Source organism: Castor canadensis, chromosome 17 (assembly GCF_047511655.1).
Source record: "Castor canadensis chromosome 17, mCasCan1.hap1v2, whole genome shotgun sequence".
NCBI classification, from domain to species: Eukaryota; Metazoa; Chordata; class Mammalia; order Rodentia; family Castoridae; genus Castor; species Castor canadensis.
The window spans coordinates 17,043,914-17,059,995 of NC_133402.1; the positions used below are offsets into that span (position 1 = coordinate 17,043,914).

At 53.2% G+C, this 16,082-nt stretch overlaps 2 protein-coding genes across 3 annotated transcripts; one reads left to right on the top strand and one right to left on the bottom strand.

Annotated features, from left to right (window-relative positions):
• The first annotated feature begins 2,888 nt into the window (after positions 1–2,888).
• Ppp4c (protein phosphatase 4 catalytic subunit) lies at positions 2,889–10,865 on the top strand. Of its 2 annotated transcripts, none has more exons than XM_020158957.2 (9): positions 2,889–3,013; positions 3,251–3,413; positions 7,466–7,517; positions 8,127–8,177; positions 8,380–8,481; positions 9,016–9,189; positions 9,290–9,416; positions 10,175–10,364; positions 10,444–10,865. In XM_020158957.2, the coding sequence occupies exons 2-9, from the start codon at positions 3,316–3,318 to the stop codon at positions 10,571–10,573; spliced, it is 924 nt and encodes a 307-aa protein (XP_020014546.1). In that variant the 5' UTR covers positions 2,889–3,013; positions 3,251–3,315; the 3' UTR covers positions 10,574–10,865. The 2 variants fall into 2 exon arrangements, with proteins under 2 accessions (XP_020014546.1, XP_020014557.1); XM_020158968.2 differs by having other exon boundaries at positions 2,926–3,064.
• Positions 10,866–11,439: 574 nt separating this feature from the next.
• On the bottom strand, positions 11,440–16,031 carry Tbx6 (T-box transcription factor 6). The gene is made up of 8 exons (XM_020158994.2): positions 14,956–16,031; positions 14,639–14,873; positions 13,558–13,825; positions 13,308–13,454; positions 13,162–13,232; positions 12,145–12,218; positions 11,880–12,063; positions 11,440–11,804 (listed from the first exon to the last, which is right to left on the bottom strand). Exons 1-8 carry the CDS (start codon positions 15,071–15,073, stop codon positions 11,591–11,593), a joined length of 1,311 nt encoding a protein of 436 aa, XP_020014583.1. The 5' UTR covers positions 15,074–16,031; the 3' UTR covers positions 11,440–11,590.
• Between the last annotated feature and the right edge of the window lie 51 nt (positions 16,032–16,082).

Genomic DNA, 16,082 nt, shown 5'->3' on the forward strand with positions numbered 1-16,082 from the left:
CTCAAGGCATAAGAGGAAGCAGTCTTGGCCTCACTTGTAGGCCCAAAATTCAATGGTACAGAAACCCCCAGTGACAAAGCCATCCCTGTAAAATCTGTCCTTCCCTAAGTGCCAGGAGACACAATAGGTGTTCTTTCAATAGGTGTTCCAATTTTTTTTTTTTTAATTCATACAATTCAGCTTGGCACTGATGGCTCAGGCCTGTAGTCCTAAGCTACCCAGAAGGCAAAGATCAGGAGGATCGAGGTTCGAAGCCAGCCTGGGCAAATTGTTCACAAGACCCTATCTTGAAAATAGGGTCTAACATTAAAGGGCTGTGGAGTGGCTCAAGGTGTAGGCCCTGAGTTCAAGCCCCAGTACTGCAAAAAAAAAAAAAAGGAAAAAACTCACACAATTCATGGTAAAGGTCTCACCCAAGACTGCGCTGTTTCTTGGTAGAAACAGGGCATTAAATGCGGATCTCCTTAATCTACACTATTGAGCTTTCTGTTTTCTCATTGTAAGAGGAGATGGTGGGCAGGGCATGGTAGCACCTGCCTGTGATGCCAACTACTTGAAAGGCAGGGGAAGGAGGATCTCAGTGCCAGGCCAGCCCCAGCCAAGTAGTTGTGAGACCCTATCTTCAAACTAGAACCAAAAAAGAAGGGTGTGAAGCTAGGCATGGTGGCTTAAGCTTTTAATCCTGGGTACTAAAGAGGCAGGGGCAGTAGGATCTCCAGTTTGAGGCCAGGTGGAGCAAAGGTAGCCACAAGACCCTGTCTGAATAATAATAAGGGCTGGGAATATAGTTAAAGTGATGAGTGCTTGCCTAGCAAGCTTGAGGCCCTGGAAGGGCAAAAAAAAAAAAAAAAAAAAGGAATTAGAAATGGTTTCTTAAGTCTCCTTTGGGTTGAAGAATCCAGAGTCCTCTTCCACAGCCCCCTCCACAATGCAGATAGGCACAGAAGTTTAACTGTGGAGCTCCCAGGCTTCAGAATAAGAATAGAGCCTGAGTGCTGCATTCCATGAAGCCAGAATGGGGGCCCATACTAAGCATTCACCTTGAACCTTGCCAATCCCCCAGTCTTGAGTGTAGCAGTCACTATACCAGTTTGTAGCTGCTGCAGATCCTAGCTATAACTAGAGAACTGTTTAGTTCTGCCATTTCCCTAATTTCCTGCAACCTCCTTTCCCCCACCTTTTCCTGTTATGGGTCCTTTCCATTCTGAGCTCTCCTGGAGGGGGAGGGAAGGAATCATGACCTTTCTAGACCTACAGAATCCCTGCTATGATCCACATACAACTGGCTTACCTGTGACCTTTTAGGAATTTAGAAACTTAGTCCCTCCCGTCTGCACATTTCTATCTTTTGCCTACATCCAAAACCAAACCTAGGACTGGGGGTATGGCTCAAATGTTAGAGCACCTGTCTAGCAAGCACAAAACCTTGAGTTCAAATCCCAATACCGTAAAACAAACCTGAGTGTGTAGCTCAGTGCAGGAGTGCTTGCCTAGCATTCACGAGGCATTGCCAAAACCCCAAACCCATTCCTAGCATCCCAACTCTGGGAAAAAATCTAAAATAAAACTAAAGGTCAGCAGAAGATGGCAAAAAGAGGCTGAAGTGGAAAAGCACTAGCCTAGCACACAGGTCTTGGGTTCAATTCCCATTAGGGGGCCGGGGAGAACAAGATGGCAGAAAAGACATTTCCAAAACGGAATATGATGTGCAGAGTCTGGAGAGATGATTTAAAGAGCAGTAACTTTCTCTGCCTGCTTCAAGAGACTAGGGAAACAGAGGATTTTAAATGCCTGTTTGGGGAGTGTTGGCAAATTATGACAATCTGAGATCCACAAAGGGAAGTCAGAGACAAGTAGAACTGAAAACACAATTTTCCTGAAGGGTTCAAATCTCAACCTTGGTTCAAATAGAAAATTTTGGTCATGCAACCAAGTTACTAAGCCTCTCTGAGTCAGTTTCCTCTTATGAAAAAAAAAAAAAATTAGCAAATAGAAAGCAACTGAAGGGTACTGGGGGAATCATTTTGGAACCAAGGGCCAGGCTGATAGGCACAGGCATGGTGTGGGAAAGGGATCTCTGGGTTTGTTTTGTTTTGTTTTGTTTTTGCCGTACTGGGGTTTCAACTTGGGGCCTACACCTTGAAGCCACTCCTCCAATCCTTTCTTGTTAGGCGAATGTAATAACCACTACACGACAAAAACGGAGATTACCAGCTCTTTTTTGTGATGGTTTTTTTTGAGATAGAATCTAGCAAACTATTTGCCCAGGCAGGCTTTGAACTGCTATCCTCCTGATCTCTGCCTCGAGTAGCTAAGATTACAGATATGAGCCACTGGTGCCCGGTGGAACCTCTTTTTTTTTTTTAACGCAGTCACACTATGTAGCCCAGGTTGGTCTTAAAGTCTGGATCCTCCTGCCCTACCCTCCCACGTGCTGGGATTGTAGGCGCGTCCCACCACGCAGGACCTAAGTGGGTTCCTTTTGTCCCTAATTTCGGAGCTCCTTCATGGTAAAGATTTCTCTGGGGCAATGGGAAGAGATTTAGGCTGGGATTTCTTCACCCACTGTTTACTGTGCCAGGCCTTCTAGGCGATGGCGCTGCAAGGCTGAGTACATCAGTGTCACCCCTCGGAACTATAGTGAGGGAGGCGGACTACTAAACCAGGCAAACGGCAGCGTGTAGTGGGACGAGGCAAGCCTACCGGAGCTCAGCCCACGGGTGTCCCTAACTGAAGCAGCAGGAACAGGTCTGGGTCCCTTAGCCCCAGCAGAGCCCGGTCGCAGCCAACTTCCGGTCCCTGGCGCTCCACGATTCCCAGCCCTGAAAGCGACGAGAAGGGCGCGGCGAGGGCGGGAGGCGTGTGTATGACGCCACATCCGGCGCGCGGCGGAACTGGCCTCTCTTAGTTTCCGCGGCGGGGCCGGAAGTAGAAGCGGCGGTGGCGGCGGCCCAAAGCGGAGGGAAGGAGGAAGGCAAGGAGCCCGAGAGCCCGAGCCGAGGTCGCAGCGGCGGTAATAGTCGGAGGCTCCTCTAGGCCACCGTCCTTAGCGCGGGACCGCGGGGTTCGACGGGAGTTAGCGAGGGGGGGCGGGGGCGGTGCGGCCAGGGCGGTGGGACACTGGGGGTCCCCGGGCCGATGTGAGGGGAGGCCGGGGTGGGGGGGCTCCAGGCCAGCCCCAGAATCGAGTCGCCCCCCCAGCCCCCCGCACCTACACTCTGACCCGCGCGCTCGTCTTCGCTTTTCCCAGGAGACCCCTGTGCGGTGCGGAGGGGGCGGAGGCCCCGACTCTGACCCGCGCCGGGGGAGTGGGCCATGGCGGAGATCAGCGACCTGGACCGGCAGATCGAGCAGTTGCGGCGCTGCGAGCTCATCAAGGAGAGTGAAGTCAAGGCCCTGTGCGCTAAGGCCAGGTGAGCCTACTGTGCCCCGGATTCCGACCCGGGACAAACCCAACGGAGAAGTTTGGGTTTGCCCCATCTTGGAAGCTTCTCCCAGAAAGCAGCAGAATAGAGCCACCAGACGAGGAATAACTCGTCTGCCTGGGGGAGACGGACGTAGCTTAAGACACTTAAGTATTAGATGTTGCGTTTCCAGAGGAGTAAGAGAGAGTTGCAGAAAGTCCTTAAGAAACTCGGAAATGAGCCCCTGTGTTGGGGGCGAACAGAGAAGGGTTTTGGGAGCAGCAGCCTGACCTATAAGGAGGTGATTAAAGGATTGTGTCAGCAAGAAAGTTAAGGCAGGAAAGCAAACGACCCTGTGGTTTTTAATATTCCCATAATCCCAACAGCATCCTTTAAAGAGGAGGTGGTTTGTCCCCATTTTAAAAGTGAGGCCTCTCACTGTTCAAAATTACCAGCAAGGAAGGAAGGAAGGAGTGTGAAGCCAGTTCTCCTTGTCCTGACCTTTCCAGTTCCTAATGGAAAAAAGTGGCGTTGAATCACTCTCTTGTTATCATGTGGCCTTAGAAATTGTAGCAATTAAGCCTGATATTGGAGGAAGACCCAACTCAGAGTTCTGTGGGAAGAAGGACATAGTAGGTAAGGGTCCAGGTTTTAGAATGTGATGACTCTTAAGTTTGAACCTGAGCTCTGTCGCTAACTAACTGTGGTGATCTTGAGGTGTCTGGAACTCAGCATATTTGTGAGAGTGGAGATAATCATGCTTAATGATGTAGTTGTTCAGATTTATCCAGTGAGTTGGTGCTTGAGGTGAACTTGGCAGTGTTTTGTTACCATGTGAGTGCCCACAGTCAGGAGGTGGTGGTGGTGTTACTGTAGGGGAAGGCAGTGATGGGCTGAAGTTATCAGAGAATCTTATAAGTGAAGGAGGGCCTTGTAGGATGGAGATAATCTCACCAGCTGATGGGGGTACAACCCAGAGGAAGAGGATAGAATGGCAGTGGAGACCTGATACACAGGCAGCAATCAAGAAGGCTAATTCCCTGCCTCTGAGCAACTGTTTGTTGCTTCCACAAAGCTGAAGAATTATAGAAGAGGTGGAGAATTGACCCATTTATTGAACAGTCGACCAACTAGTAGCCAGGACCTGTACTGGGAAAAAACTTAACCTCCATCTCTTCCCCCACCCCCCATCCTGTGAGGTTGGATTTTGCTTGGTTTTACAGAACAGGAAGCCAGACTCGAGGCCAAGTGACTTGACTCAAGTTACTCAGTGAGGAAGTAGAACTGGGTTCTGAATCTGTGCCCTTGGGCTGTTTGGTTGGCTCTGCCCCACACACACTCACAGGCCCTGTGGCCAAACGGCCTGTGTGGGTTTGATGAACAGGCTTGGCTCCTTTAAAATGTTTGGTTGGAGCTCTTCTGTTTTGCCAGCTCAAAAAAAATCTCCGTGACCAGACCAGCTCTGGTATTTTTAGTTGTACCCTCTCCCTCAGCCCTGATTGGCCTTTTAAGGAACTTAAGCCATTTGCTGACTGGCACGATTCTTTGCCTGGTAAGTCTAATCTTCCTCACCAGGCTTGCATCATTGCGGAGGAAATGATAGGTAGTGTTGGGATAACATGCTGGAGTATCCAGGGTAGCAGAAGTTATATGTGCAGTCTCCATTATTCCTTGCAACAGCCCCATGGAGCAGGCAGGACAAGAGCAAGTTTTCCCCCTTTCACAGAAGGCCATACTGAGCCTCAGAGTAGATAATGTCTTGCCCAGTGTCACACGACTAGTTGGAGAGGAAGTCAGTTTTGGATCTGCATCTTTGACTGTGCTCCATGGTCATTGATAGCCAGGTAGAGGTATTTAGGTTTTCATGTGGCATGTGAGAGTCAGTAGGGAGCTATTGGGAACTGACAGGGGAGGGTCTTGCCCCACTGAGGTGCAGGTGGACCTAAGAAGTACTAGGTTGAGGCCTGAGCTGGCCGCTATTGTTCCAGGGTCAGCCTGAAGGAGGACTAACTGTAGCACTTGGCTGTCGCCTTCTGGGGACCCATCAGAGAGACTGGCTGAGGCTCGTAGTGTCAAGAGCTTCAGCTTGCTCAGAAAGTACAGAGACAAAATCAAACTGGGAACCATGAGGCCTGAGCTAAAATTGCTACTAAGAGTTAAGAGTGAGCATGCCAGGCGCTGGTGACTCACACATGTAATCATAGCTACTCAGGAGGCAGAGATCAGGAGGATTGAGGTTCAAAGCCAGCCTTGGCAAATAGTTTGAGAGACCCTATCTCAAAAAAAATCCATCACAGAAAAGGGTGGTGGAGTGGCTGAAGTGTAGGTCCTGAGTTCAAATCCCAGTTCCGGGGCAGGGGTGGAAGGAAAAGAGCTTTTCTTTTGGAAGGCGCACTGGGATTTGAACTCAGGACTTCATGCTTGCTAAGCAGGCACTCTATGCCACATGAACCATGCCTCAAGCCAAGAGTGAACTTTTGAATCCCATGTCTAGTATGAATCTCAGCTCTGGCACCATTATCAATATGACCCTGGTCTAGTCATTTGATTGCTCCAAGTTTTTGAACTGATCATGAGGCTCATCATGGGCACTACTGTAAGTATGTTAGTTGTGGAAGTAAAGGTGAGCAGTTGCAGGTCACCACAGGGCTGGTGTTGTGTGGCAAGAGACATATCTGGGGTTTGAACCTGGACTTTGTTCTCAGTCTATGCTGGGGCCTTGCTAGCACTGAGTTGGGTTTGTAAAGAGGAAAGGCCCTATGTGTACAGGGTTTCAACTTGGGGTCCGTGGAAGAGTCTGGCTTAAATTGTCAGGAAGTTGAGCTCAGGAAGTTTTAATTCAGTCACTCTCTATCTTCACGACCTTGATCCTGCCACTTTTCTCCAACTCTTGATTTCTTTGTCTGTCAGATGGGGATAAAAAGAGCCTCCCCAGTTGGTTGGGAAAATCATTGTACACAGTTGATGTGAAGTGCAGGTGGGAGAACCCAGGCATTGTTTTGGCCTCTTGGACCACTGCCAGAGCCTCCTCTTGCTCCCAGAGAGCTGATGTGCACCTCCTTTGCTCCTTTGTCACAGAGAGTGCCTCTAGGGACATCACTGAATCCTGCAGTTCCCTGAGCCCAGAAGACTCCCCGCTTAGTGGGAATAAAGAGACTGGCAGAAAGTATGAGGACTAGACAGGGATTGGGACCCTCCCCTGGCAAAATAGCTTGATGTTAAGAGTCAAACCCTGGAGCTGGGTCCTGGTTCAAACCCTGCATGTGTGACTGTGGCCACGCCAGCAGCTTCCCATGCTTCTTCACCTGCCCTTGCCCTGGGAGTCACTTGGGGACCCACCTTTCAGTGGTGTACGTCCATGCAGAAGTCTCCATATAGTCCCGGCATGCTATTCAGGCCACTGTGCTCTTAGTATCTGGGTACAATTTGGAAATGCAGCACTGCTCACACTGTTGTCTATAATCAGCAGTGACTTTTATCTCATACTCACTCCAGCAGAAGTAGACTGCACCACAAAGGAAATCCAGAATAAAGTCCTCACTGTCTACACATGCTGGGAATATAGGTATAGTTGGCCCTTTGAAGGTGCATGTGGTGGATGGCCTGTCCTGGACCCACACCACTGTCTTTGGGCAGTCTGAGAGAAGGGCCCAGTGATTGGTAGAGAGGGATGGCACAGCTTGGCCAAAGGAAGTCAAGGAGCACTTTAAGAAAACAGGGTCTCTGTTGGGGAGAGTATGAGACCACTTTTCAGGAGTGTGTGCTGGATTTGTGAGAAGAACAACAGGGTGTCAAGTCTGGAAAAGCTATAACCTGTTTGGAAGGCCTTGAACTTGAGCCAGGAACTTGGATTTTGTCCCGTTGGTGGAAGAGAGCTGTATGAGGGTGTTGGGTAGTGGAGGGCCGTGGCCAGCAGATCCTGGGGAAATTGCACACTTCATTCCTGTTCCCTGGAGGTTCAAGGACTACCTCATGTCCTCTCTTCCCCCCACCAAAAAAAAAAACCACAACTCAGCAGGGGTGTTCTGGCTGGGGTAACCCTTGTCTTATTCTGTCTCCAGAGAGATCTTGGTAGAGGAGAGCAACGTTCAGAGAGTAGACTCTCCAGTCACAGTGAGTACCCTCTGTCCCTGCAGGGCGTGGCTTGGTCCCTTAGGCACATAAATGTTCCCTGTAATGGCTTCATAATTCCACTTCTCGTTCCTGGGAGCTCAGAAAGCCCCATGTGTTTGTCCCTGTGTTTTTAAGGGAGCCTTGCTGTAAGAAGCGATGGGTCTGGGGTGTAACTCAGTGGTAGAGTACTTTCTAGTGTGGATGAGGGGTGGTATGGGAAGTTTGATTTAAGGGATAGGGATACTCTTGGTCAGGGCAGAAGAACTCTTATTAATTTGGTAAGTGATTCTAGTTGCATGTTTCTGTGGCCCCATGTTAGTAACTTTATGTTGTAAGCATCTGCGGAGTTAGGGAGAGAGGAGCCAAATCCCCAGAACAGTCAGTCTCAATGGAAATATTGCTTGGAGCAGCTGGCACTCGCTGTGTGGTGGTGGGTGATGGTGATGCCAGCTAACTTGGGGCCAGAGGGTGGACTTTTGGTCCTGAGACAAGCAGGGTAGCAAGAGATGAGGCTTTCGAAAGCAGTGGTTGTTTTGAGGGATAATCCCTGAGGATAAAGGGACTGTCCTTTGGTCAACTCTGAGTTCAGCCCACCTTCTTACTTCCCAGGTGTGTGGTGACATCCATGGACAATTCTATGACCTCAAGGAGCTGTTCAGAGTGAGTTGGGAAGCAGTGGGTGTGGATGGACCCTGGGGGTGACTGAGATATCCACTTGCTGAGTGTAGGGCCCTTATTTTGGCGCATGCAGGCTGGTGGTTGATGGGCCCTGTGTGAAAGAAGGGCCTCAGCTGGATAAGATCTGTGCTGCCGCAGTGGGAGGGGCGGTTTAGGGCCAAGCAGAACCATCTCCTTCCCCTAGGTGGGTGGCGATGTCCCTGAGACCAACTACCTCTTCATGGGGGACTTTGTGGACCGTGGTTTCTACAGCGTTGAAACCTTCCTCCTGCTCCTGGCACTCAAGGTGAGAATGCCTGGGTCTGGAGTCCTTGCCTGGGTCACCTAGGCAATCCTATATCCCATCCTCCCCACCCCCAGCTCCCTACTTCTGACGGTGGGACTTCTTTTTAGTGAGGCTGGTCAAAGACAATCACCTCAAGTTGGTTCATTGTACTAGCCCTGAGAAGAGACTGGCAGGATGAGGATAGGAATAGAGATTCTATGGTCAGGAGGTGGCAGCCTGGAGTAGAACCACAGGATCCATTGAGAGGCAGTAGGGGCCAGAGGGCCTTGGGTCTTGCTAAGGACTTGGGTTGGGGGTATAAGTAAAAGAGGAGCCGTTAGGTTGTAGTTGGAGGGCCGGGGGTGTGTTTGTGTCCTATGGAGGAGGCACTGGCAGGGAGACTGTGAGGCAGTGGTGTACCAGGATTCACACAAGAGATGGCACAATTCTGGGCCAGGACGGTGGTGAAATGGTGAGACTGACTGATGTGGAGACTGGGGAGAGCATAGGTAGAGAGGCAGTCTAGGCCCAGCCCTGGCTTCATGCCATCCCCAGGTCCGCTATCCTGACCGTATCACCCTGATCCGGGGCAACCACGAGAGCCGCCAGATCACCCAAGTCTACGGCTTCTATGACGAGTGCCTGCGCAAATATGGCTCAGTGACTGTGTGGCGCTACTGCACTGAGATCTTTGACTACCTCAGCCTGTCGGCCATCATTGATGGCAAGGTAGGCTGTCCTGGGGCTCCCTCTGGGGTGGAGCAGTGGGATGGGGTGGGGGGACTCTGGGCATTGCCTCCCTTCCTTCTGATCTTGCTTTCCCCTCTAGATCTTCTGCGTGCATGGGGGCCTTTCCCCTTCCATCCAGACCTTGGACCAGATCCGGACGATTGACCGAAAGCAAGAGGTGCCCCATGATGGGCCCATGTGTGACCTCCTATGGTCTGACCCTGAAGGTGAGAGTGGGTAGGTGCATGCCTGGGGCCAGGCATATTCACCCTTAGCTTGACAAGGCTGATTAAAGCAAGTGATTGAAAGGTCATTCAGGCTAGGGAGTCTGAAGAAGTACAGGACAGGGTAGGACCATGCTGATTTCATCTCCACACTGGGTGAACCCTCCACAAGGAGCAGACAACATGGGGGGCTAGCGTGTCAGCTGAGGGCTGGTCAGGGTGAACTCAGTGGCTCCCCTAAATGAAAAGGGGCTTCAGAACCTGACAGCTTCTTTGGAGGAAAGACACTCAGAATGGTCATTTTCTGAGGGATCCCTCATTTTGTGGGGTTCCTTTCTAGCAGGGAACAGAGCTGAGATTTAAAGTCAGGGCTCTCGGGTGCTGGGCCAAGCCCAGCCTCCCTTCTATCTCTTCCACTCCCAGGTGGCCCTGATGTGGCATAGATGACCGTACCCTGCAGTTTGGGATAGTCCTTATTCATACCCTGTACTTTCAGGATGGTTTTTTGAGAGTCTCGGGCACCATTTGAACTGTACGTTGCGGTCACTGTGATGATGAGGCGGCCCCAGCCACTAGGCATTCCGCGTAGCTCTTACCTGCTCAGACATTTGCTGTCCTGTCCCTAGAGCCACTGGGACATGTCCAGGCCCCACAAACCTCTGGTCAGTTGGAGAGGGGACAGGATAGTCACCTCCAAGGGCAGTGGGTAACTAGAGGAGCCTTGGACCCTCCTCTCCCCAGCCTTACCTTGCTTGCCTCAGACACAACAGGCTGGGGCGTGAGCCCCCGTGGGGCCGGCTATCTGTTTGGCAGTGACGTGGTGGCCCAGTTCAATGCAGCCAATGACATAGACATGATCTGCCGTGCCCACCAACTGGTGATGGAAGGTTATAAGTGGCACTTCAATGAGACGGTGCTCACTGTGTGGTCCGCACCCAACTACTGCTACCGGTGAGCTAGCAAGGCCGGGAGGTCAGGGTGGGGTTGGGGATCCAGGTCAGCCCCCCCTAACTGCGGCCCCTATGTCTAGCTGTGGGAACGTTGCAGCCATCTTGGAGCTAGATGAGCATCTCCAAAAAGATTTCATCATCTTTGAGGCTGCTCCCCAGGAGACACGGGGCATCCCCTCTAAGAAGCCTGTGGCCGATTACTTCCTGTGACCTTCGGCCTGCCTCTCAGCCCCTCTGGCCCTTGGACCACTGTGACTGCCCTCTCTCCAGTCGGAGGCTGGGCGTGGAGGGGCTGCCCCAGCTCTGCTCTCCCCAGGGTGAGGACTTTCTCTGGAGAGATGGGAGCCTCGGCCCCAGGCTCCCTTCTCCTTCTCCCCACTCAAACCATGAGGTTTCGTCATTTCTTGTTTTTCTTTTTTCCTTTTTTTTTTTTTGTTTTGTTTTTAGATAAAAGTTTTGAGAAAAAAAAAGAAAAAAATTCTAATAAAAGAAGAAAAATGGGGGTTTGTGTCAGACTTGATTGGGGAGGAGCAGATGCTGGCATCAGGACCTTGTCTTCCTCACCCCTAACCCTGCCAGAAGTCCAGGCTAAGGCTGGTTGCCCAGAGCCTCAGGCAGGTCCCCGCCCGGCAACTGCTCCCTGAAGCCTTCCTCAGAGCCAGGTAGCAGGTGGGTTCCATGATAGACTCCTTTAATTCTCAAAACAACTAATGTTAGGGATTCCTCTGGCTTCCTGAAAAGGAAACAGGCCAGAGCAGGTTGATTTACTTGCACAAGGTCAAACAGCTGAAAAAGTGGCAGTTCCGAATCTAGCCTGGGTCTCCCTGCCATGCATTGGCTTGCCCAGCCCCTCCCAGGGCCAGCACCATTAACCCAAAGTGTCCTTTGAGTTTTATTAACAAAAATACTCTTCTGAGAACAAACTGGTATGGCCTGGCCAGGGGGGTCAGGAGGTGGGGGTGCTGGACTTGTGGGCCCCATTTGGCCAGGCAGAGCATCCCTCCATTCACACCAAGGTGAGAGCCGGGAAGGGGAAGCTGGCCCCAGCTGGACTCCCAGCAGCCTCCCTGGGCTTTGAAGCCAAAGGGGGTGGGAGCGAAGTCAAGGTGTGAAATGGGGAGGGGGCAGGCCCAAGGCAGCCATTTGGCATGGGGGAGGGGGCTGAGGGAATCCTGGCTGGGGGAAGGGAGCTTGGTCAGGGAAGGTGGCACAGGGCCCTTCCATGGGTCAGTACATTGGTTTGGAGCCCACATCTAGGAACCCCCCAGGCCCTGGGTATGGGAGGGGAAAGGGGCCCCCTTGGAGGAAGTGCGGGGCAAAGGATGAGGTGGGTGGAGCTCCTGGGTATCCTGAGCCCCCTGGTCCAGGCTGCAGCTCTAGGAATGAGGCTGAGTAGGAAGCTGAACGCCCAGAGTCCGGAGCTTCAGGGAAGCCAGGGTTTCTGAAATGGAGAGGTGTCAGAATGGAAGATGGACACCACCTGGAGCAGCCCAGCCCTGTTCCTTTGTCCCCTTACCTGGTTGGTAGGTGGCCAGGGGCACCATGGAAAGCTGCAGGGTGCCGGACATAGGCTTCGGCACTGGGTCCTCCACGGGGAGGAGCTGGGGCAGGGGCAGCTTCCCGGGGGACTGGGTCCTGCTCTGGTTCTGACTCACGAATGTCCCCACCCAGTGTGGAGTCACAGGGACCCCCTGGTGTATCTGGGGAGACAGGAGGGACAGGTTGAGTTAGGGAGGATCAATGTCTTAATGCTGGCCCCATCAGCCTTGGGACATGCTCACCTCCACTCCCATAGGCCTCTGTGGCTACTAGCTCTGGGCCCCGAAGTTTCCTTTTCACACGGGCATCTCGCTCCCTGGGGGAATAGTAATGATGATGATGAGGGAACTAATAGTACTTACTAAGTGCCAGGCATTTCACCCTCCCAGGGACTCAGGTAGGTGCCAGTGTTATACCCATTTTACAGACGAAGGAACCAAACAAACGCAAGAGAATTAAGCAACTAGGCACAGAACTGGGATTTAGGCACCACTGAAGCTTTCCAGTACTTTTCTACGGCATTTAGAATCTGTGGCAGTCCCTTCCTCCCCTGTCTTCTGCCCCAGCTCCACTAACCACATTGCAGCCTCTTGGGAATCCTCCGTCCCCTCTGCACCTGCCCAGCTCATCCTTTCTGTCAGTTTCAGCCTAACTTCCTCAAGGATGGCCTCCCCACCTTCCTCATGACATTTCTGTTGTGCTTCCACAACAGTCATTCAGTGAGCCTTTGCTTTATGACAGACTGTAAGCTCCCCAAGGGCAGGGGTCAGCTCTGAGGGACTGCACTCAAAATAGATGTCCCAGTAGTTTTTCACTGTCCAACCCAATCTGGTTTCCCATCCCTGCCTGCCTTGCATCCTCACTCCACTCTTGCCCTCTGGAGGCCTCAGGGGCCTGCCACTCCCTAGCATGCTTTTCCCCAGATGCAGGCATGTTCCCTTCTTAATGCCTTATTCAGAGGTCCTCAGGGAAGTCTCTCTAGACCTCTTATCTAATAGTTCACCCCAGTCGCACCCCTGTTATATTTTTCGTCCTGTTGGGGATGGAACCCAGAGCCTTGTGCATGCCACACCCAGGTCTTTATCTTTAGAATATTCTTAACTTTGTAGCAGCTTGTTTGCCACTAGTGTATCAGTCAGTTCCCTGTGGACAGGACAGTCTTAGTATTTGCAAAATCAGTGACTGAATAGGTGTTTTTTAGCATTGTGTTCCTGGCACATAGTGACGGGTGAGTGAGTGAATGAACGAGCGGTGCCCACCTCTTGCAGTTTCTGCCATTCTCCCGGAAGCCTTTGGCAAAGGGATTGGCTGCAATCTTCAGTTGTGTGATCTGGGGGCACACATTGAGGTCAAGACTCCTGCAGCCTGGGTGGGATGTAGCCACCCCCCTTCAGGGGTCACTCACCCTTGGGTTCTGGTAGGCAGTCACTGAGATGAAGGTGGTCTCAGGGAAGCGGAAGGAGGCCACGCCCCCCCAGTGCTGGCTGCAGAGCTGGGCAGCCCGCACCAGATGGATGCGGGGCTGGTACTTGTGCATTGAGTGCAAGATCAGCTAGGAGGGAAGAAATGTGGGTAACTCGCTGCCCTGAACCCCACCTAGCCTTCCACCCAGCATCCCCCCAGCTCCTATCCTGGGATCCCAGTCTGGGCCTCACGTGGCCATGGGGATCCAGCGTGCTGTTGGTGAGCTTGACGCGGTGGAAGGACACCGGCTGCCGCATCCAGTGGGCACCCGTGGCGGGAGAATCAGGGTGAATGTAGACGCGGTCAGGCAGCCGAGGCTCTGCCTTGCCGCTGGGCTCCCAGCGCCGGCCCTGCCAGCGGTAGCGAGCTCCATCCACTGGAACCACATCCAGAAGGAACAGGTATCGGGCCTCCGGGTCCAGTCCGGTGACCGACACTCGGCAAGCAGGGAACATACGCCTGCACAGGGGACAGGAAGGGAGGCCTGGAGCCGGGCCCTGCACCAGGAGGGGGTGCCACAAAAACTTCAAGGGAGGCAGAATCAGACCCCAGAAGGCAAAATCTAAAGGCTTGAAAGCATCTCAGCCCATTTTACAGATGGGAAACAGGTCATGGGACTGGACTGGAGTCCCACAGCAGGATAGGAACAGAGCCTAGGCTTTGGAGGACCAGACCCTCAAACTCCACTGGCAGAAACAGTGCTGAATAGCTTTTTCCCTTGAAACCTTCTCAGGAGCTCCTTCCACCTCAGTTCCCTCATCTGCTTTCCAGCACAAGACCCACAACTGTTAGACAAAATCGCTTCAGGAAAAAACACCCCTGATCCTGAGGAGGATTTACTGCTGCTACACACTGACTGCTTCGCTGGACCTAGTCACATATTGCTTCCTACTCAAGTCACACACTCACCCCTGGATCCTGGACAGATTTCCCTAATGCTGGTCACTGACTGACCCTTGACCCCAGTTAAGTCGGAACCCTGATTCCAGTCACAGGCGGATACCTGATCTAGGTCACACACTAACCTATAACCCAGACAGACTTCCTGCCCCTGGCCCAGACTGACCCTTGATAGATTGGCTCCTCAATTCAACCACAGACTGACCCTTGACCCTTGCCACCAAATAACCCCTGATGCCATCCAGGGTCATCCGTGCCCAGGAGATTCTGAACTCAGAACTCCAGCCCCGGAGAAACCCCCAAGCCCAGCCCAGCCCCAGGAACTTTTGTCTTTCCTGAGACCCCAGCCGAAACTCTTGGCCTGGCCCTCACCTGCCGGCCTTCGTGATGATCATCTCTGTGCCCACAGCGCTGAACTCCTTCCACAGCCCCTGGTTCTCCAGGCTCAGGCTGACCCCAGGGAGCGAGTGAAGGGCCTCTGCAGCCGGCGGGGCTGGCTCAGTGCCCAGGGTTGGGGGCAGAAGGGGCAGAGGTGGGGGCGCAGTCAGGGTGCGAGGAGCAGCCTCAATCCCAGACAGGAAACAATCCAGTTTGGGGGTGTCCAGATCTGGAGATGTGGGAAGAATGAGGAGCCAGCCAAGGGCCACACAGCCCCCAGCTCTCTACCCAGAGCCGGTCCCACCGCTCACCAGGGTAGCGGTAGCCCTCTGCCAAGGCAGGCGGGAAACTGGGGTCCGCCCCCGACTGGGGGTGCCCCAGACGGTAGCCAGTCCCCAGAGAGGGATACAACTCTCTTGGATGGTACATGCTGTGGTTCCTTCTGGCCTCAAGTCACGTTGCTAGAGTCCCCGGGTGCGGAGTGATGCCCCTTTATAGCTCACAGCTCAGCCCCTTCCAGACCCGAGATCACAGCCCCTCCCCTCTTTGGGGCCCTGGAGGTGGGCTGGAGTGAAGACCCCTGGGGCCTCGAAGGGGTCCAAGAGGGGGCCGGATACCTGGGTACCCTCCCCTCTCTCCTTCCCTCCTGGGCGGCTTCATTAGCCCCGACCCCCTGCCCCCTCATTACATAATTAACTCCTCGGCCTGATTGATCCCCAGGGCTCGGACAGGGACGCAGTTTGGCGCTTCCGGCCAGCTGGTCCCCGTTCCCACGGGGGGAGCCCCGGCTGGGAATAAGGTAGGGGGCGGGGCTTGGATCCTGGGACCGAGCCTAGGGCAGTCCCAGGCGCCCTAGACTTTGTGGCAGGTAAGCCCCGCCCCCCCCTCCCTTCACTTGGAGATCTGGCCTGGCAGGGAAGAACAGTAACTGGAGTGAAAGTGCAGGGTCCTGGAGGGACATGGCCAGAGCTGATTCCGTGGGACACTGGAGACCAGAGGAGTCCGCAACAGAGGACTGAACCCTAAAGTCCTCTAGTTTCTATTCTGAAAAACTTCCACTCTCCATCAAGTCTCAAAAGTCGAGGGGGCGCGCGCAGTTCAAAAAGTCTCTGACGTCTTGTGCAGGGTTGCTTAGAAGGTCCCGCCGTGAGGAGCCCTACGAACTACAATACCCAGCGGGTCCCGCGCCGAGGCGCACGCGAAGGTCGCAAGCAGGTCGCGCTAGGGTCGCTGGGAGTTGTAGTCCGAAAGAGAGTGGCCGTGCGGCTGCACGGAGGCCTGTCAGGGGAACTGCCCCTAGGCGGCGGCCAAGCACTAAAGCCAAGAAGCCGCATATCAGCCGAGGTCAAGGCCTAGTGGGCCAGTGTAGGCTTGGCTATTGCCACCCACAGTGGAAAACAGTTTGGAACGCCGTGCCTATGCCAGGCCCTGCTAGGGC